Source organism: Herpailurus yagouaroundi, unplaced genomic scaffold (assembly GCF_014898765.1).
Source record: "Herpailurus yagouaroundi ecotype Mexico unplaced genomic scaffold, PumYag 184, whole genome shotgun sequence".
Classification (NCBI taxonomy): Eukaryota; Metazoa; Chordata; class Mammalia; order Carnivora; family Felidae; genus Herpailurus; species Herpailurus yagouaroundi.
This window is the reverse complement of record NW_024412415.1, coordinates 15,565,708-15,588,352: the sequence shown is the minus strand read 5'-3', so window position 1 is coordinate 15,588,352 and position 22,645 is coordinate 15,565,708. Positions and strand designations below refer to the sequence as shown.

The 22,645-nt window shown below is 35.6% G+C and overlaps 2 protein-coding genes across 8 annotated transcripts in view; one reads left to right on the top strand and one right to left on the bottom strand.

Moving 5' to 3' along the window:
* The window catches only part of FGF7 (fibroblast growth factor 7), a 58,215-nt gene extending 44,437 nt beyond the window's left edge, over positions 1-13,778 (bottom strand). The window contains exons 1-2 of one of the 2 annotated variants that reach the window (XM_040492657.1): positions 13,508-13,778; positions 12,369-12,745 (exon numbers count right to left, since the gene is read on the bottom strand). In XM_040492657.1, the coding sequence (XP_040348591.1) occupies positions 12,369-12,654 (286 nt within the window). In that variant the 5' untranslated portion in view covers positions 12,655-12,745; positions 13,508-13,778. The remainder of the gene's footprint in view (positions 1-12,368; positions 12,746-13,507) is intronic. The other variant, XM_040492658.1, reaches the window with a different exon arrangement.
* The window catches only part of FAM227B (family with sequence similarity 227 member B), a 213,057-nt gene that overhangs the window by 126,466 nt on the left and 63,946 nt on the right, over positions 1-22,645 (top strand). The gene's annotated exons all lie outside the window — the stretch shown is intronic.

The window sequence follows — 22,645 nt, the reverse complement described above, 5'->3', positions numbered from 1 at the left end:
TCTTCCAGAAAACAATCCAGTCATTGCACATAGAGGATTTGGTATGATCATTTCAATCACCAGCTAATTTTTTAACACCAATCTTTCTTAATTAAAATGAACAAAACCCGGGTCACCTGGGTGGCTGTCTTCAGCTCAGGTCACGATCTTGTGGTTTGTGAGTTCGAGCCCTGAGCCCCGAGCTCGTGTCAGCACGTCGGGCTCTGTGCTGACAGCTCGGAGCCTAGAGCCTGCTTCGGATTCTGTGTCTCCCTCTCTGTCTGCCCCTCCCCCATTCTGTGTCTCCCTCTCTCTCTGCCCCTCCCCCACTCACACTCTATCTCTCTCTGTCTCTCAGAAATAAATAAATGTAAAAAAAAAATTTTAATGAACAAAACCTAAACAGGCCTATGTATAATTTTAAAACTAGAACTTGTATACTAGCAAGCTTATCGGCAGGCCAATTTTCTGAAGGTCTTTTCCTTTCTTTCTGTGAAGTGGGTAGTAGTGTAACTGCAAGCTTACAGCAAAGAAGTATTTTGAGAATTAATTAGGATGGAATGAAATGCTCTGCATCAATTTCAATATTGACATGCATATTTTAAAAAATTAACATTATTTTAGTTATCTACTTATGTTTAGTCACTCAATGAAAATGTTCCTAGTTGTACATTGTGTAATTTTATATAGACTAAATTAGAAGATTTACAAAAATAACAAAATGTATTTCTGCATAGTAAAGTAATTTTAATAGTGATGTTAATATAAACTGTAAAACCATTAAATAGTACTTTAAAACATCATGAATGTCCATCAACTGATGAATGGATAAAGAAATTGTGGTTTATATACACAATGGAGTACTACATGGCAATGAGAAAGAATGAAATATGGCCCTTTGTAGCAATGTGGATGGAACTGGAGAGTGTGATGCTAAGTGAAATAAGCCATACAGAGAAAGACATACTATATGTTTTCACTCTTATGTGGATCCTGAGAAATTTAACAGAAAGCCATGGGGGAGGGGAAGGGGAAAAAAAAAAAGAGGTTAAAATGGGAGAGAGCCAAAGCATAAGAGACTCTTAAAAACTGAGAACAAACGGAGGGTTGATGGGGGGTGGAAGGGAGGGGAGGGTAAGTGATGGGTATTGAAGAGGGCATCTTTTGGGATGAGCACTGGTTGTTGTATGGAAACCAATTTGACAATAAATTTCATATATTAAAAAAAAAACAGAAAAAAAATAAAACATCATGAATATTAAGTCTAAGTACAACTTAATCACCATAATATGGATTTATTCTCATCTCCCTTATGGATGAATTATTATTCAAAATCCGATCTGCTTCAAGCTAGTTACAAGAAAATTTCAAGACCAAGTTTGGTCAGAATCTTTTCAAAGTCGACAGCACCGCATTATGTCTATTAAGCACCCAACATTATTTTGTAATGCATTATTGGTACAGGGAGTTGAGCACAATTTCTCAGAAATAGAGACCCCTCAATAGACTTATCTAAGTGGGAAAATAACTCGCTTCACTGCCTACTTCATGATTCAGAGGAGATAAAGCTGTGCACAGCTGCTGACTACTGAGTGCACCTGCTTAAATAGTTATAACAGGGGATGCAATCTGTAGTAAAATTTGGCTTATCTTAAAGAATGCAGCAGATAACTTCCATAATTTTGTCCTTAAAAGATAAATATATGCCTCAAAACTGTTGTTTCTCTCACTTTTTAGGAACTTCTTTGGGAAAAATATCCTTCATAATGATAATGTAGTTTTTAGGGTGAATATTTATGAACACCTGACCTAAATAGGTTACAATTATGATCAAAGATTGAAAAGACATTAAAAAGTATGCAGTTATCCAGACAAACACGATCATTCCAATTAGCAGAACTTAAATTATGCCTGCAGAAAACAGTTACCCTTTAAAAAATAATTATCCTGTAAAGGAAATAGTCATTTTTAGTAAATAGAGTGGTCAATGGCTGAAAACTGAAAAAGAGCGAATGTTATTCTCATATTTTTAATTGGGGAAAAAAAGGGGGTTTACTTTCATGAGCTTAACATTGATACCTGGCAAGATATTAAGTCATTTTCCATTTCCCAGCCTCTCAGCACTGTCTTACTACCAGGCATCTACAAAAGTATTTCCTCTGAAGGTAATTATTTGTCCTCTCTCTTTCATACTGCTCCTCATCTTTTAGGTCATTTTCTCCCAGAAAAGACTTCCATGCCCATTTCCTCAAGTGGAGTTAGGCAACCCCCCCCCCCCCCAAGTTGCTCTGAACCTGCACCCTCTGACTTGTTGTAGTTTACCCTCCACCCTCAACTAAACTGTTAATTCTCTGAAAACATGGACTGTGTGGAATGTTTACAATTGTAGCCCGAGTCTGGGGTAGGGAAGGTATCAAGAATATTTGTGACATTAGTAAAAGAATGAAAAAAGTGAAGACCTCAATCTTTCATAGTTTTGTATGATGTCTTCACTATTCATGCAAACAAGGGAGAAAACTGTCCACTGCCTAGAGATGCCTCAATATGAACCAGACTGACCAGGCTCTTATCAGAAGTACAGTTTGAGATACTATAAAACACCAGAAGACTATTCGAGGATCGGGCTACTGGCACTAAAACAAAGAGAGAGTGTATTCACCAACTTTCCACTTCTCCCCACCTCTCTCTCCCTATGCATTTGTCCTGTCCTCCTTTCAACACTAGTCACTGAGTCCAGGATCAATCTTAGATGTGCTACTAAGTAAGTAGATTCCCTATCCAAAAATTATCAGCCCACTGCTTGTTTTTACTATTACTAGTACAGCTCATTTAATTCTTAAAGACTTTTCCTGTCTGTATCTCCTTTGCATGCAGATATTCCTTAAACCAATATCAACTAATTATCATTGTTTTCTGCATATAGTTTTTGATATTCAGGAATTAGTTGACAGTCAGATAAAAATAATTAGATGCTTTGAGCATGCCTCGCCAATCATCCTTCCAGTATTACCAGCTACCTGGGCCTGCTTAGATCATCGGCCTCTACAATAAAATTTTTCCACCCATCCCTTGAAATTACCTAGAAAAACATGAAGTCAAATAGGTTCTAGAGGCCAATACTTTTTTTTTTTAATATTAGAGAATACAAGAGAAGAGGGAAATGAGGTGTACTAGTCTTATTTCAGCAAAATTTTTCATTCTTGCCTGCATTAAATTTTCATGATCATTTAGTAATCAATTTCTTATCCATAATTAATTTTAGATGTGTGACAGCTTAAGATAAAATATATCTTCCTCTACCACTGGGAGACAAAAGGAAGAGTAAGACATGATGCTTATCTTTCCAGAACTTACATTTTTTAGTGGCATTGCCAAATGCAAAGAGACAGAAATGTAAGACAAGGCAAATGTGCTACATATGGCTGGAAAAGGCAATTCTATTTAACGTCTCCAATAAGTGACCTCTTCAAAGGGTATTGAAATTAATTCATCAAATTAGCACTTTTTCAGGTTATTCTAAATTTAAAATTTCTAAATAGTTTTTGGTCAGTAAATAAAACTTGTTCTTTATTGATGCAATTGAAATAACTTCAAACTTTGGCTCTAGCTACTAAAAGTCAAAGTTTATTGTTTTTAGGTACATAAGTAAGAATTCTTCAATCACATTAAAATCCTAAAACATTTTTAGGTTAATGGTTGGGAAATGTTTTGGTCAGTTTCTAGTTGCAAATAATAGGTACTGGACATCACTTCACATTATGAAAATGGTCCTTTAAGCTGCCCAGAACTCAGAAAAGAGCTTCAAGCTAAGCTTAAATCTCACTGCAAATCTTTGGATTTCAGCCCAGCTTACATCTATACGCAAAATGCTACCCTACTTATCCAAAATCATATGCAGCCTCCTGACTTTGGCACAAATTCTTGGTTCAAGGTCATTCTTAAAATATTGCTTCAGGTCCATTTTGTAGCCTTTTTATTTGGAACAAACAGCTGAGTGGAAGCTTGATTTAGTTCTTCACTACACCATAGAGAGATCCCTAGGCAATAACTCTCAAATTGCAATTTAATGAAATTTAAATGTTTTACCTAAATCGGAGGGGAGAGTTGGGGGGCAGGAGCAGTGTATTCTGTTGTCAAATAAGTTTGAGAAACCATACAGAATCTCCTGGAGTTTTGCAATTTATATTAGGATAAACTAGGCTCAGAGAATTTCTACTGTGAAAACTTGCTCAACTTTATGTAACCTAATATTTCCCAATGAATTAGCCATAGAAACTATGCTGCAGACAACACCATAATATCTCGAGGGACACTAGTGTTCTAAGAAACAAAGTTTGGAATTGCTGCTTTAAGAAAAATCTGCATCCTGAGTTGATTCTGAATTTGATCCCAAAGCATTTTCTCAACATTATCTACAATTACATCTAAATTTCAAATAGGCAAATAAATATAAAATATTACATGATAATTTTAGCATAAGTATAGTATTTAAGGATATTGAAATATACCTAATTTGTCTTGTATTAATCATAAATATAAACTGAGCTGGAGTATAGTCCTGATAAATAAACAAAAATTATTACAATTTTAGGCACAAATTTAATGGATTCAAACCTGCTATTTGAGTGTCATCTGCAATAATCTGTTATTATTTCAACCCCTCTGTACACTATTTAGTTTTGTTTTGATCTCAGAAATTCTCTCACTATTGTCTTATCCATTATTGCATCCCATTGCCCTTATTCCTTAAGGGCATCAAAAAAAAAAAGATAACAGAGCCATGTTTTACGAGGATCCTTTGTGTTTAAATCCACCCTAAGCTTAAAATGCAGAATTAGGGCACCTGGAAGGCTCAGCTGGTGAAGAGTACAAGTCGATCTCAGGGTTGTGAGTTCAAGCTCCATGTTGGGTGTAGAGATTACCTAAAAATAAAATCTTCAAAAAAATAAAATGCAAAATCCATTTATTTTTATATAAAGTCCTTTGTTCCTTTCCTCTCTTGCCTATTTCTTCTCCTGTTTGCAAAGATGTTGTCATCCTATTTATTCTCAGAAGGACGCTAGCTAATGGTTGTAGCAAGTACTCATGCCCACTCCAAGAGAAGTGATTACGTTCTTCTGCAGGGAAGTTGACTGGAACAGTCAGAGAATCTCTAGAGCCAATTCTCCCCAGTATACATCACACCTTTCACCTCTGAGAATGATGTTGTAAAGGCAAATTTTACCTGGACATGAATATTAGATAATTCATTTATCTGCTTCCTCATCCGAATCCCTTTGTCTTTATATTTTACTACACAAACCCTTTTGTGCAGCTAAGGTAAATAGCTTTAATGACATTTGCTGTGTTAGCAAATTAGGTATAGCTTCTCCACCTAAGTCAGGGGCAGATATAATCTCAAATGTAGATATAAGTCTTGGTCAAGAAACGGTTAAGTGTTCAGTGACTCTTTAATGTGGCTTTCTGAACCATGTGAAGGGCAGAGGATTTTCATTTTCCAACCTATTTTGTGTGTAGAAAGACTGGATATGAACCTGGAGTACATTATACTGAGTGAAATAAGCCAGACACAGATGGACAAATACTACATGATACTTCTTACAGAAGGAATCTAAAATAGTCAAACTCATAGAAGTGGAGAGTAGACAGGTGGTTGCCAGGGGTTTGGGGGAGGGAGAAATAGAGAGATATTAGTTAAAGGGTCCTAACTTTCAACTGTGCAAGGTGAATAAGTCCTAGAGATATACTATGCAGCGTAGTGCCTATGGTTTATACTGTTGTATTGCATATTTAAATATTTACTAAAAAGATGGATCTTATGTTAAGTGCTCTTATCACAAAATAATAATAAATTAAAAGGCAGGAGGGAACTTCTGGAAGTGATGGATATGTTTATGGCATAGATTGTGACCATAGTTTCACAGATGTACAGATTCATCAAGTTGTGTACATTAAATAAGTACAGATTTTTATATGTCAAAATACCTCAATAAAGTGTTTTTAAAAAAAGAAAGTTTGGAGGTGGTTCAGAAAAGTAAGGAATTTGTATGGAAGCCCATTTCATTTAATGAATTCTTTTTTTCTCCATATTACTTAGATATGCACAATCTCTGCCTTTTCTTCTGTGTGCCATATGTGAAATTAAAATATAGAAAAGTATTATATTCCAACAGTCATGTAAAAGAAGCTACTGTGCTACCAGAAGTTTTGATACAGAAAAAGAAAGCTAGGATCCTTAGAAATAAAAGAAAGCTTACTTTAATCCCAAACTTACACAGAAAACAAGCCTCTAGTTTCATATCCTTTTCAGTAATCTGGATAGACCCTCTAGGATTCTGGCTTCTTCCTGCCCTGGGTTTTCTAGACTTGAGGTTGTCTCTCTAAATCACTGCCTTGAACTTTGTGGGGTGGCCATAGGAGGTGAGAGCCTAATTTGGGGACATCTGAGTCCATGGTCATAAGTGGCTCATTTAAGTGCCAAGTAAGCTGGCTTTGATGTCTGTACTCCAGGTCCCCTACTGCATCACCACTTGAAAGTGTCAGAAGAGATTCAGATCTGCCTGTCATTCTGAGACTGTGGCACAGGTCCTATTCTTCCCTGCAATGAACTCATTCACCAAAGAAGCCTTTTTACATAGTAGCTACAGAGCTGTCATCACATGCATTTCCAGGCCAGTTCACCAAATATTGGAGCCACAGAGATTTGTCAGAGAGGTCAAATGGACCCAGAAGAACTTCCTCAATGCATAATTCAGACAGTCATTCCTGTTAGGCCCATTTTGAAATCCTCCGGGGTGTAAGTTAACTATGGAGCCGTCCCGGGGTTCCAAAATAATCCTGGGACACCTGAGGGGATCCAGGCTGAATTAGAACCCTTGGTCCCATTAACTAGTGGTTTTTTAACTTCATCAGCAGAGTAAAATCACTAGAACACTTTAACAAACACCGATGCCTGAGTCTTTCCCACCTACTCAGGATTCTGACTTAATTGAACTGTGGTCTCCCAGTAATCTAACATGAACCTTCGCTGTGATCCAGGGCTTCTCAGGTTTGGCAGCGTGTCACAATTATCTGGGGAGCTTTTAAAATTCCTGGTGCCCAGGCTGCGCCCCGAATGAATTAAATAAGAGTCCTTTTGGGTGGAACCTGGCATCAGTATTTTTTTTTTTAAGTTCCCTAGCTGATTATAATATTTAGCCAAGGCTGAGAGGTAGGGAAACTTGGAAAAGGGAATTTTTTTATATATCTGAAAGCAGACTTCTTGCATTCTCTCCAATTCACTTGGGTCTCTGAATGCTCTAAAACTGTAGGCTAAAGAGTTGTAATACAGCTGAGTCACAGAGGAAAATGCATGTTCATATGCTCTGGGTTGGTATATAAATGAAAATGATGGTCAGTTCAAATAAGGATTTACAAATTAAATAAGAGATACACCTGTGGCAATAAATTATTTGAATTTTGCAAGTGCCAGACATTTGTATTAGCCAGCCCCCCTCAAAAAAAAAGAGGAAAACTATACAATGAAAAATAGTCTTAATATTATAATTATCAAAGGGTAGCTAATATTTCCAAATCTGCTCCCCAGCAGTTTATCCATCTTCCCCTAATTTAAGGCCTTGACAACTTAACTTACTCAAGGGAATGCAGGCCACCAGTTTACAGGGTACCATTTTGTCAGTAATTCTCAGATTGTGGGTCAAATCCATAAATATGTTCCTCATTGTCTATTTTTTTAAGGTGGTTGCCCTGGTTTTCTTATTTTGTTTTGATAATGTGAATTATTGTTCTTTTAGATAAATGGCTAAGAGCTGTTTGGAGCATAAGCAAGTTTACTGTCTCCATATTTAGAGGTGGTATGTATATTCGCTAGCTATTAGCAGAGATTTGTGCTGAGTAGGATCTTATCCAAAGAATTGTTGACAACTGGATTGCTGAAGATTCTGTGGCCAAAGTCAAATCCCACAACACTGTGTTTATTTGCTTTTTGCCAATTGTTAGGCCATATCCCGTCACAGTCTAACAATCCAAAAGAGAATGTTGCCAAATCATTGGCTAGCTTTCAGAATGGCTAACTCTTTGCTTGCTATGGAACTTACAATGCTTAATTCTACTAAGTGAAGCATACTTTTTCTTGAATCAGTGGTTTAGCACAATTAAGGATTTCTTCTTAAAAGGAATGGGTGATATTGACCATTGTTGAGAAGAGTAACTGAATACCAAAAGCAAGAAAATCATCTTGAGGGACTGAGTTCTTTGTTCCGCATCTGCCTTGCAGGGCGGTTGACAGTTGCCCAGTGCACTGCTGCCATCTCTCACTTGGCACCTCGAGTCCCAGCTTAAACAGCAGTGTTATTTCTGTCAGGTGTGGACTGATTGACTCTGTCTGTTGATGGAGTGCCTGGTCCAAAAATTATCTAAACTTACCCTTTCACCTTGTCTCCAAGAGGAGAGTTCTGACGACAGCAGTAGAAGTGTTGACCATCCATTACAAATCCCTTTAAGATGTTATTACTGGGCATTTTATGCTTTTATTACCCTTATTATTAGTTCAGGTTAGGTTCCAGTTGCATTGCTTAGAAACATACTGCAAGGCTAAATGTGGAATCATCAGAGAAGACAGACTTTTCTTGCCTCCTGGGTGAGACTAGTATGCAATCTGAGGACCAGTTCTCCAGTGACAACTCCTCTCTCCTCAGTGTCAGAAATGTGGTCCGGCATCTCCTGGCCTCTCATGAATTCCTACATTTATATAGTTGGGTCTTACTTATCTGTCTACTAATACAAGGCTTATTTTTATTGGGTTGCTTGGTGTGCTTTTCCTGCAATTTAGTCCTTCTAATCTAAATTTAAAATACTTCACAAGACAACACTATAAATTAAGACTGAAGTGAGATCCTCACAACCCAGGATAGCTTCAGTAATTTTTAAAATTTCCTAAAAAATGAGACATGAGCTGTCATATCTGGCTCCATACCACTCCCCTTGTCTTCCTCTAGGCCTTCCATCTACCTACCCAACCCAATCTTTTGGAAACAAAATTATATACCCATATTTTTTTTTTACCTCTTCTACTCACCCCAGTCCATTTTCTTAGCAATATCACATTTTTATGAAGAGGTTATCCTTCTGCTAGTGAAGTAAGCAGTCCTTCAAAACCTATTAATATCATCAGGTAATTTTCCTCTTCATCCAAAGCAAAGCCATGAGAAAAGAGTGGGGACCTCATAGTAACTCAAAGAACAATTATGTTTCACACAGCTGACATCTAACTTTTCATGCAAAATTTTATCATCTAAGACATTTAAATCTATACCATTTTAAAAGACCTCCACAGAAGGCGTTTAACAACCAGCTAACAAATTTATGGGGTCAGAACACTGAAAATGAAATTCAAAGTGCTATTCTGATGTATCACACTTTCTGAACTCTGCTGCATTTTACTCCAGTAGACAACCCAATCACCTTTTACTCTCATTGTAAATAGGAAGGCAATATCTCTTGTTCATTTGTTCATTCATTCAGTTAATGATTGAGGAATGTTAATAGTTTTCATATTTATAATTTCAAGTTTTTTGTTCTTCTTTGACTTCTTAAACAAATTTTATTGAGCACTTCCTTTGTACCTGGATACAGTAGCTTCAACTTCACATGTGTCAATTTGCATGTTTTATGTAGGGGACATTCACACTTAAAATTAGTAAGGCTGCCCCTTAAATAACAGGAAATGAATATCAGAATTCTCTTCTAATAAGTTATTCTCCATATTTTTCAATGAAGTAATTACTTTTGTATCTTAGGATTTCCTGTTGACAATTGTGGATTAACTTCTTTTTAACTATGGTGAAGCCTGACTGACCCCTTCTTCAAGAGGATAGCAACACAACCTGACAACAGTTTTAGGTTTTACTTAAAGGATCCCATTGAAAGCTTCCCTTTCCAGGAGAATTCACCCTATCAAGAAAGTATTTTTATATATACAGCCTATGAAAAGCTTATAGATGTGAAGACTATATAATATATACCATGTCTTTATGAACATTAGTATTGTGGCATTCTATTTATGATACAGAAAGAGTTTCTCTCTCTCACTCTCTCTTTCATTTTCACTGTAGAATTAGAATAGAGGAGAAATGGTGTGCCAAATTGGCCTTATGGTTACTCAAGGTTAATGCTAAATTGTGTTTCAGATATAAAATAACTTTGGCATTTTGTGTATGCCTACAAATGCCGGAGTTTAGTGGTTTTTAAGAAACTTTAACACAGAATAAAACACATATATGAATGCATCCCAGTTGTAGATATTTTTCATCCCAAATAATTACGCATGCTATTCATTTTCACTGGATTTTACTTCTAATTTTTCACTTTTTCATTATTTGACAAAAGCATTCAAAAGGAATTAGTGGCCATGTAGAAGAATTCTACACAGTGTTTAGATTTGATAACCATATTGGTACAATTTCAAATTAGTTCCGATGGCTCATCTTATAATGGAGATAATATTCACTTATCTCACTCAAAGTATATAATAATTACATAATGAGTACTTAGATCTGTTCATACTTATGTTATGGTTTAGAATAGAATAGACTGTAAGAACTAGTGAGTGTATTAAAGATCATCTGTATATACCCCATATCTTAGAGATGAAAAAACTGAAAATTGGAAAGAATTAAAAATTTTTCCAAAATTACTCACAGATAGGGAATAGACCTATGCATCATAACTTCCACCTGGGCTCTGTCCTCTTGTCTCTTCTACCAGGTTCCATTATTCATGATAAATCTCATAACTTTTAAATAAATTGATTATAATCCAAATTCTGTTGCTCATATAGAAGTGGCTATCCACAGAACTTTTCTGCAAATAGTCATTTCTTTAGCTAAAGTTTAGTATAATCAGAACAATCTTCCAAGACTAACATGATAATTTAACTAATACCAGTAATAATTAAACTATAACTATTAATAATCCATTAAAAAGGCCTTAGTGTTCTATATCAATTATATTTAAAAAGAAGATCCTCTCATTTTCATATTGGAAATATAATTCCCCAATTTCCCACTTATTGGCTCGTTAGTTAAGAAGCCTAAAAACCAAGGCACCTGGGTGGCTCAATCGGTTGCGTCCAACTCTTGATTTCAGCTCAGGTCATGATCTCATGGTTCCTGCATTAGGCTCTCTGCTGGCGGTAAGGAGCCTGCTTGGATTCTCTCTCTCCCTCTATCTCTGCCCCTCCCCTGCTCGCTCTTGCTCTCTTTCTAAAATAAATAAACTTTTTAAAAAATCCCTAAAAACCATTCATTAAACAAGCAACAAAAGTTTCAAGTACTCACTGCAAGCCTTAAGCAAAATGCACTGCAAGTGCTTAAGCAAATGTTTACGCCATCATCCCCAGGCATTCTTTTTCAATTGACTTTAATATGCATAATATTATAAGATGATAAGATAATAGCATTGTTCAAGTGCTAGTAATACAAACCATTTATTTTCATTCAGGGACTTTAAATTCTTACTATTTATATCCAATATTCTACCTTATTAAATTTAATACTATTGAAATTGTTTGTTCATCATAACTTCTAAATGACAAATCCAACCCTGATATTTCAATAGGACAAAAATAACTAATTCTTGGAGAAAATGTAAGGTACACTAACAGAAAATCATGGACTTAACATCTCTTGCAACTCACTTTTATTTCTTCCTTCACATTTACATTTCTCTTAAGGTAACACAAAATTATGGCATGGAAGATTTAAAGAAAATGTTAGGAGGAACCTATTTTCTTGCTTAGGTAATTAAACAAACAACCTAATACAAACTCATTCTGACATGAACAGATGGACAGATTCCCTTCTGTTTTATAACTGTATACAATTTCACAAGTCCCTGAAAGCATTTTTGAGCACAGATTATGTATTTTACACCACAGAAATATTCTTTCAAAGAAAATCTAATTGTTTTTTTAAAATGAATTTTCTGTTCCTCACACTAATAAGTTTTTGTTGAGCATTTACTGAGGACTCTTTTAGAGTTCCTAATGAGTTTTGCTTGAGGACAGTGATTTCCATCTCAGTGTGAATAATATCATTTATATTTTGCGTAACTTACAAGCATTTTGACCGTAGGACATAGGGATTATATTTTCAAATTGGCCTGGGTTATCACCTCCAACCATAATATTAGTAGATTTGACCTGTTCCCAGAAGATGTTATTGGAAACATAGTTCAACGATCCCAATTTAGAGAAATTAGAAGATGATAGGGTTTTTTTTTTTTTTTTCAAAAAATCGAAAAAGAAAAGTAAGAAAGCATGTCACTTGAAAAATGGTTCTTTCACAGATTAAGGTTCATAAGCCGTGCTATAAATAAAAGACATCACTTACTATAGTTGTTCTTCATCTCTTGGGTCCCTTTGACTTTGCCTCGTTTATCAATCCTCAGATACCACTGTGTTCGACAGAAGAGTCTTCTCACTCTTATATCCCCTCCTTCCATGTAATCATAACTTCTTGTATGTCGCTCAGGGCTGGAACAGTTCACATTTGTAGCCATTTGCTCTGGAGTCATGTCATTGCAAGCTAAAGATATAGTGCCCACTAGACAGATAATGTGAAAGCATGATCTGTAGAGCAAAGTTGGCAGGATCCATGTCAGTATCCATTTGCGCATTATAGTGTAGTGCTCCGGGTGTTCATGAATAACATAATGAAAATTAAATCTTGAGTTGATTGTTGCTCCTAGGTCATTGACCTCTTCCTATCTGTGAATTGTAGATTGATTTAAGAAAGAGTAGTTGTTTTTTTCCAAATTGTTATCCTTATCCTTTTAGTTCCTGATAACTATACAGGATTCCTCCTTAAATAACTCTCAGTTGGTATTTCCTTATAAAAACAGGTTGCACTAAGTTCAGTTGCTGCGACACTGTTTACTACTGGACTTCTGTTTGCCATGAGACATTAGGAATAGGGAGGGGAGGCAGGGGAAGATGAAACATTGTATGTATAAATGTTAGTGGGTAAATAGTATTATAACATGCAGTGTAGTTGGTACTGCGAAGGCACATTTAAAGCAACTTTCACAGAGGATGTCAACATCTTTATCTCTCTATATGTAGATTTAGAAAAGTTATACATTACTGGAGACAAATCAGAATATGATTGTACCATTTATTCTGATTGCTGTTTGGTAAGAAACATCCTACAATTAGAGCTATTGATTTAAATTAAGTCCTAAAATTACTACTAACAAAGTATAAACGCTTTCCCTAGATTTGTTTATAGTATGCTTTTATGTTTGTGGTTAATCAATTATTTTCTCTTGAACTACCCACATTTCTCAAGTTAAATGCCAGTATTGTCTGCAGAACTTTATGTAAAGTTCTACAGCGTAATTACTATAGATAATTACAAGGCTCAAAAATCTGGTAACTTTACTTTTCCCCTCAGCACTAAAACAAGAGAAAGAAGTAAACTACTAGAAATCCACTCTGCATTATTTTTAAAAACAAATAGCAGTAACTTACTTGTTCTGTTGATAACAGCTGGATGCACAAGAATTCCATGTCTGTTGTCTGCCTTGTGCAACTTGAGCCTCTCTACTGTAGCTACAAACTATTTCTTAGCTGAGAAATTCTCCAGCAGAATCATAATTGTTTCCATAAATCAACAGGCAAAAGGATTTTCTCTCTGTGTGAGAGCGTGTATGCTTGTGTGTGTGTGTGTGGAGCCTTTTTATTCAGGGCTTTTCGATAAATACCTTTGCTGACCTCATTGGAAGCAATTAAAACTTAACCAGTGAGCTGTTAGTTGAATACAACAGCAAGAATAAAAGAGGCTTATATAGTATTCATTCAATGGTCATGAGAGGGAGCTATGAACATAGTTTATGACTAAATCTACCAGTGGGTACCTACTCTGTAGAAACAGATCTCCGATTCTGAAACAGTTAAAAGGGGAAAAGGAATTTTTTACACCATCTTTACAACGTAGCAGTTGTATATAAGTTGAAAAATATTCCTTTGAACATATATATAAAAGGGATTTTTGCTAGTTAGAAAATCTTTTCCATAGCTTTATGATACATGCATTTCTCCTATTACTTCTTTGTACTCAGAATTTTAGAATAAAACTAATATGTGTTTATTAACTCACATCTTAGTGCTCTGAAGCACTGTGTAGCTGAGTCAAGGGTATAGCTTTTCATGCAGAGGTATTTGACCATTGTATATGAGTATATTTTTTATGTTTTATATTCCTAGACTGAAACTTAGAACATCTAGTTTCTTATTTGAGCTGAGCCACTAATTACCAGTATGACCTTGGGCAAGTCACTTGGCATTTCTGAGTCTCAGCTACTACATTACTGCATTTGTAAAAATAGTGCATTAGTCTGTGGTGCCCTGTAGTTTTAAAATTCTATGACTTGGACTTATACTAACTACTAATATAAGGAAGAAGATGCATACTTTGAACAGTTGTAATTCTTAAAAATTAAAAATAAATAAAATGGTGTTACAATGGTTATCAATGTTTGACTTTTGCCTCAGTAAGAACATTAGCACAATAAATAAGTGTTACTCTAGGGATGAATTACAAGAGCTATAGTTAATGTAAGTTAAGAGAAAGCTATTTTACTTTCAGCATGAGTTTTCCTCCCCTTTATTTCCTGTTCTGGCCTATAAATAGTGTAGTGGCCCAGTATTTTATTAGTTATTTGCTGCAAAATGATTGCATTGTTAATCTAAATCAATATTTAGGAATGTATATTGAAATTCTCTTTCCCATGTTCATACTCCCAGCACACACACACACACACACACACACACACACACACACTCACACACACCACTTGAAATGCACTACTTTACCACCAGGTGGTGCATGTAGACCAAATAGGAAAAGAAAACTAAGTCCTTTCAGATTATAGTGTATGTGATTTCCTTGCTTTGGGGCAACAAAATCCAGAGCATGGAATAGATTAAATGTACCAAGTTACTCTTTAGGCATCAGATATTGAAATTTGTAAGTTTATTAGAGCAGAGGAGCATGGAACCTTCTCTAATTGCATCTGTTGAAAAAGCTAGATAAAAATTCTATCATGTATTTCTCCAAATGGAGGAAGAGAAGGAAAGAAAGTATGATGTTGCTGTGTTCTGAACCATCCCTCCATGAGCAACAATAAAGAGCAGTGTCAGAACTCCTGGAACTTGGATATTCCTTCTAAAGTGAAAATTGTTAACAGTCAGTTCACATGTAAGGATTTTCAGAAGCTACTAAATCCATCTGTTCCACACTGACCCTACAGATTTTAAACTAAGAAATCAACAGATTAGAAGTCAAAATTTGCTAATTCAATGCTCAAGACTTAAAGAGATGGACAGTTTGTTGATAAAGAGTGCTAGGGCCTCCTTAAAATCTGCTAGATAGAGTTAACTGTAAAATTGGAAACAGTATAAAATTGTGATCTCTTCACTTTACCTTCATTAGATGTTATTGTACTCTGTGATTTGAAAATATAATCCCGGTAGTATTAATGAGTGGCTCAATCTCGACAAGGGAACTGTATTTAAGTCTTTTAAGAAACAGTGCCTGATACTTGCCTAGTTTGATATGGGGATAGAATATGTAAAAAGAATACAGAGGATCTATTTCAACAAATATCATGAAAACATTAACAGCTGTTTAAGTATGATTACTCACCATCTAGTTTTGCTTAAGCAACCTCTGTTATATCCCTATTTCACAAAGAGGTAAATGATAGAAAATAGCTTTTGTTTAATGAATTTTGCATTTCAATAATTTTAAACCCATGTCACATTCATAAGTGTGTATAATGTAATCAATAGAAGGGAACATCAATCATTAAATATTTTCATTATTTTACCTTTTCATGTCCTATCCTGTTCCGCATCCTCTTAGCTCCCATTCTTTATCAAAAAGTATAGACAATCATTGCTATTGGTTTCTTGTGTATCTTGTCAGAGTTTTCTATGCATATACAGGCAAGTTGAATACATTGTGAATATATGTATATATACACATACATATTTTTTACTTTTCCCCCTTTTATACAAAAGTAGCATGCCATAGACAATATGCTGCATGTTGCATTTTTTACTTAATAAAAATAGAAAGTTTTCCCATTACTATTTAGTAAATTTCCTCATTTTGTTTTACAGCTACATAGTACTTCATTAATGGGTATATCACAATGTATTTGTCTAGCCTTCTATTGATAAACATTTAATTTTTTCCAGTCATTTTCCATTACAAAAAAAAAGCAACAATGAATAAAGTTATAAATGTGTCATTTTTTTACTGTGCAAATATATTTGTAACATCAATATCCAGAATTTGTCCATATATATAAAAGTTAGATAGATATTGCCAACTTAACCCTCCACAGAAGTTGTCCTAATTTTATAATTCCACTAGCAGTACAGAAGTATGATTCTTGTTCAATATAGTATATTATCAATATAGTATATTAATATAGTATAGTATAGTATATTACTAATCTGACAGGTAAAATGGCTTTCATTATAGTTATGCCTTGGATTTCTCATCTTATTAAAGGAAATGACTATCATGGACAAGTACTGTAAGGAAAAGCTACAAACACCAATATGGTTTTATTACAGAGAATGAGAAGGACTGTGGTGCATGAAGAGGCTGCAGAGGTAGCCACGGTCCTGTTGGGCTATGTCAGGGAGTTTGATCTTCATCCTAAAAGCAATAGGAAACCACTATAGTATGTTAAGAAGAGTGACATGAACAGAACCACTCTCCCTGCTCTATTTTGTTTTAACTCCAAATTTGTTTAACTCCTACTAGCATAAGCTTATGTAATATTAAATTATGTTCATTTATCCTATTTTTCTATTCTCCATATTGTCAGAAAGATAGCCAAACTTTGTAAATGGAAAGGAAAGATGTGGGAGAAAAAAGTCATATACACTTCCTGACTTGGATAAAGTCTGAATCCACTTCACAGGGTTCTGCTGAGTGCCTTGAAAGGAAGGGAAGCATCAGAGTGCCTTTGGGAAGCAATCTGGGAAAATTAGAGTCCTTAGACTGGGGAGATAAAAGTCTATTTGGGGACCAAGCTCCTATATCTCTAGAAACACCACAGCACACGGCAGAAGCAGCAAAGCTCCAGGGAGTAAGGAGAGCAAGGACTGCCTCATGTGTCTAAATAGATGGAGCCATAAGTACCGCTCATAAAGATTTCCCATGTTTCAAAAAGAAATCTGGGAGCAGCAGGAAGCCCATACTTGAAGGAACTGTGTGAACAGAGTCAGTGAACACCCAGAGGTAACTAGAGTAGACAAATGACTCAAAAATCAGAATCCCTTGCCTTGTCCTTGAATCCAACACCATCTTGAGGCAGAAGAGGGGAACCCAGGAACAATAGAGGTTAAGTTTTTTACCTCTATTATTTACTTGGGTGGGGGGATAACATTCTCAAAGTTAATGCAAGGTTGATTTATAAACATAAATTTATATGTTATTTCTCACATATTTCAGATTATGGTCCAAGATTTGTTTCCATTGCATTCCTCTACAGCTATCATCACACTGTGGATAAACCTTCATCTTTTCTCCTGTCAGTCCCATTCCATAATTTTTTTTTCCATTCCATTAATTTAGGCCCAACTTTGGATCATGCTGTGTACAACCAACATTACTTACTTCCTTGACCCACTCACTAAACAAATATTTATCAAATAGCTACTTGGTGCCAGATGTTGAGATACAATGGTGAATATTCTGGAAGTGATCTCTGACCTTACAGAGTATGCATTCCATTGAGGGAACAAACATAAACATGTATATCTGTCGTGTGAGTAAATGGGAGGTGGACATTAGGATGCAACGAAGATATTCAAGGAGATGGGGGTAAATGGGTAGAGGCTCGTACTTTAAGTAGGAAAGGCCTGTCTAAAGAGATAAATTTTAAACTTCCTTGAACAGGAATGGCTTCAGGTATGAGCAATGGGGAAAATAGTGATAGATAAATGAAACAAAAAGTAGGCAGGGACCAGATCATGAAGAACTTTGAAGGTCATGGTAGTAGGGGTTTGGGTTTATTCTAAGTGCAATAAGAAGCTGGAGTATAGGTGTGTCTGCTCCAAATCTGATGGACCTGGTCAAAGATAGTGGCTTAAACTCAGGAGTAAAATCTCAGAAGTAATTGAGCAAGCCTGGGGTCCCTATAAATCCTCAGCTTTGTAAACTTTGTGGTTACTCTTGGCATAATGCCCTAACATTTTAAAACTAATTGTACATAAGGGTACAAAGTCTGAGTCATATGTTCAAAATTGTGGTGTGCCTCTGACTCAGCTGTATAAATATCTCAGTTTACAAATGTAACTTGACTCTTTGTGTCTCTAAGTCTATAAAAATGTATGTTTTATTTAATTCTATATTTATAAAAAGTTCTCTGAAATGCTAATCTAAAGCTAAAGTTCTCAAAAATGTGTTATTAATTTTCCAAATTACTATGCAACTTTAGACCTAGAGAAAGATATCTAGAGTTATTATGAGTTCTTTTTTGTTTTAATTTGGAAATTTCTATATAATGAAGTTATATAATTCACTCTTAATTGGCTTGACTCCACTTAAATTAATGCTTAACTTTAGCAAAGAATCAGTGTCCTTGATTCAGTGCTATATATTAGTGCCTAATTTTAACAGCCTAGTGCCATTCTAACAGTTGAAAAGCTGTAAAGCTTTATAATGGGTAGGGAGAGAATTTTTCTTCACCCCTAGGAGAATATCATGAAAGACAACAAGGACACTGTGCAATTAGGGTTATTACATTCTTTGCTTTAAGTCGTCATTCTTTGGTTCCATATTCTCTGTCTACATAGCAAAACAGGAAAATAAGGGGGAAAACTAGCAACAAAAAATGTTTTTAAATCTTTAATAAATGTTACTGGGTTGCTAACAAAATTGTTTTTTTTTTTTTAATTCATTAGCTTTAAAACCATGGCTTTTTAGCACCACATGAACTTTTCAGAAGTAGCAGAAGGAAGCAGAATAAATATAGTTATGATAGCAAAGAAGGAGAAGAAAGTTATGGAGTTAAACATTTTTAGTACAAAGATGCATCCATGAAAAGCCAGGTATCCATTAAATTACAGATTCTTATAAATCTGGTGGCTAACAAGATAACTCATACTTAAGGGAAGAGGTTAATATTTCTCCTTAGGCTTCTCTTCAAGCTAAACATTCTTGCCATCTTTAAATATTTCTCAAATTTTTCCCTCAATGGTATTTAATATTAACTTAATCATACTTAGTCCAATCCTTATTCATCTAATTACTTCCAAAAGTTATCATTTCTACCACCACCACTTCTTCCAAAACTGTTTCTTCTTATGAATTATCATCTTCATATACTAAGCCAAGTAATTGTTTTTTCTAGTCTTCTTTTCTAATATGAAAACCACTATTCCCAATATCCTCAGTAGTCCTCTATAGTCTTCAAATGCTAGACCCTCTCGCTTGATTTAGGGTGAATGGAGGTATACCTGCTCCCCACTTGTTTTCTTGGTAGGGAAAGGACTAATAGAGATTCTAGAAATACTCCTTACAAATTTTCTCTCTCTCTTTGTCTCTCTTCCTTCTTATATCTTCAGTCTTCATGAGGGACCCAAGAATCATGTAAGCAATAATCAGATATTTCCTTTGAAATTTTCTGTATTGAGTTTTTAATGATACAATAAAATCCTTGATCCTATTTATTCTGTTAACTCAGCAAATTCAAATCATCACTTACCATGTATTTACATAGTATGCAAATATAATAGAGATACACTGTTCAATAAGATAAGCAAAGTCCCTGACTTCATGAAACTCAAATTATGGAGGAAGGGACAGATAATAAGTACATAAAAAGAATTCTGATGATATGAGAGGAAGAAATAAATAGGTTACTATGGTGGCAAATAACACAAATGAAAAGGGAAGAAAGGGCTTGTTGAAATCTGGGCACAAAAGGCTTTTCTGACAAGGTAACATTTAAGCTGGCAAAGATAACAGGGAAAACAAAAGTTCTGAGGTGAAAATGAGCTTGGTGTATACTAGAAATTGAAAGGTGACAGTATAACTGGAGCACAGTGAACAAAGGGAAAGTTGGGTGATATAAGACCAACCAATGTATGTGGGCTTTTGATACCAACAACAGGAATTTTGGGTTCAGTTCTAAATATAATGGGGTATAATCAATGAGTCCTGTGATCATTCTGAAAACATGGAGGATGATTTGGAGAATGTCAAAAGTTGAAGTAAGGAGGCCAGTTAGGAGGAGGCTATGGCTGTACTCAGGTTGGAGGTGATGATATAATTTAGACTAGGATGGTGGAGAAGAGAGTGAAGGAAGTGAGCAAATAAATGTTGGAGACAAAGCTCAATGATAGATTATGTGAAAGACAAGGAGCTGTCAATGTTCAGTCCCAGATATCTGACATTTGCAACAGGATAAGTAGTGTTTCCATTTTGTGGAACCAAAGAAACCTGGGAGAGTAGTGGATGGGAAAATCAGGCAGTTAGAAATTTTAGCTACGAGGAATGCTATAACCCAAAACTCAGTCTGGATCAGAGGGAACTGGACCTCTTACTCCCTTGAAATGAGAACCGGTAAGCATCTTATAAATCAATTACCACAAAAATGTGGAAGTAGAAACAGAATCTCTTTTTAAGGAACTATGGTGCAAAAGGAAAGCTTTTCTCATGGCAGGCAGTATTAAGTCTGTATATTGATGAAAACGTTAAGGGTCATCCTCCCTCTTTTTTCCAATTAAGAATGTCTCTGACACTCAAACTGTTGTAGGCCCCGTGCAATCAAAACTTGAGTTATGTTATTGTAAAAGCCTAAAACAGTTTTATGGTTTGATTTCAGCCATAAATGGGTTTTAAAGTTGTCAAAATATAGGTTAAGGTACTGAGGAAGAAGTTTCTTAATAATAACGTTGGCATTTTTATGGGAGTGCAAGCTGGTGTAGCCACTCTGGAAAACAGTATGGAGGTTCCTCAAAAAACTAAAAATAGAACTACCCTACAACCGACTCAGCCATTGCACTACTAAGTATTTACCCAAGGGATACAGGTGTGCTGTTTCGAAGGGACACATGCACCCCCATGTTTATAGCAGTACTATCAACAATAGCCAAAGTATGGAAAGAGCCCAAATGCCCATCGATGGATGAATGGATAAAGAAGATGTGGTATATATATATATATATATATATACACAATGGAGTATTACTCAGCAATCAAAAAGAATGAAATCTTGCCATTTGCAACTACGTGGATGGAACTGGAGGGTATTATGCTAAGTGAAATTAGTCAGAGAAAGGCAAAAATCATATGACTTCACTCATATGAGGACTTTAAGAGAAAAAACAGATGAACATAAGGGAAGGGAAACAAAAATAATATAAAAACAGGGAGGGGCACAAAACATAAAGAGACTCATAAATATGGAGAACAAACTGAGGGTTACAGGAGGGGTTGTGGGAGGGGGTATGGGCTAAATGGGTAAGGGACACTAAGGAATCTACTCCTTAAGTCATTGTTGCACTATATGCTAACTAATTTGGATATAAATTTAAAAATAAATAAATAGGGGCGCCTGGGTGGCGCAGTCGGTTAAGCCTCCGACTTCAGCCAGGTCACGATCTCGCGGTCCGTGAGTTCGAGCCCCGCGTCGGGCTCTGGGCTGGTGGCTCGGAGCCTGGAGCCTGTTTCCGATTCTGTGTCTCCCTCTCTCTCTGCCCCTCCCCCGTTCATGCTCTGTCTCTCTCTGTCCCCAAAATAAATAAAAACGTTGAAAAAAAAAATTTTAAAATAAATAAATAAATAAATAAATAAATAAAGTTAAGTAGTAGTAAAAATAAATAAATAAATAAATAAATAAATAAATAAATAATAAATTATTTACTACAGACTTAACTAAGTTACCACATTAATTACACTAATATCTCACCAAGAGGTAAAGGGTGAGATGACACTAATTTCGTCACAGGACAGCATTATTGGCCATCTCCAACGTACCCACTCTGGAATTTTTTCAAAGGCTGTTAATGTTAAACTTGGCTTTGTTAATGGCTTTTGAAAATTAAGTACATCCAATTAAGAAAACAGTTACAAATTGTCCTACCGTAGGCTTTAAAATCTATGAATGATTTACAGCCAACGGGGAGCAAACACTCGACCAATGAAGACTGATAAAGCTGTAACTTAATGGCTGACTCAAGTGGGAGAACTATGGAGATAATAGCTTGATTCTTATCTATTTTTCAGTTATATTAATTCTAGCAGTCTGTCTAGATGCATGGAAGCAAACAATTTTAGCATCAGTCCAGGTATAGATCTGTGTGGAAGCACAAACAGTACCTGGAATAGGTTCAACAACAGATCTTGGCTCATATCTTGTTAACCAGGAAGACCAGGAACGCCATAGAAGACCTTGAATGCTAAAAATGAGATATGTAGGCTTAGGTTTTCTCCAATGCAATGTACCATGACTGATGTGATACCAAACTTAAGAATCTAACTGGGGGTTCCACAGATGGTGAAGTTCCAGGAAAAACAATTACTTACAGCAACAATTTGCTGGAGAACAAAATATATAGATATTAAATGTTTGGAATCTG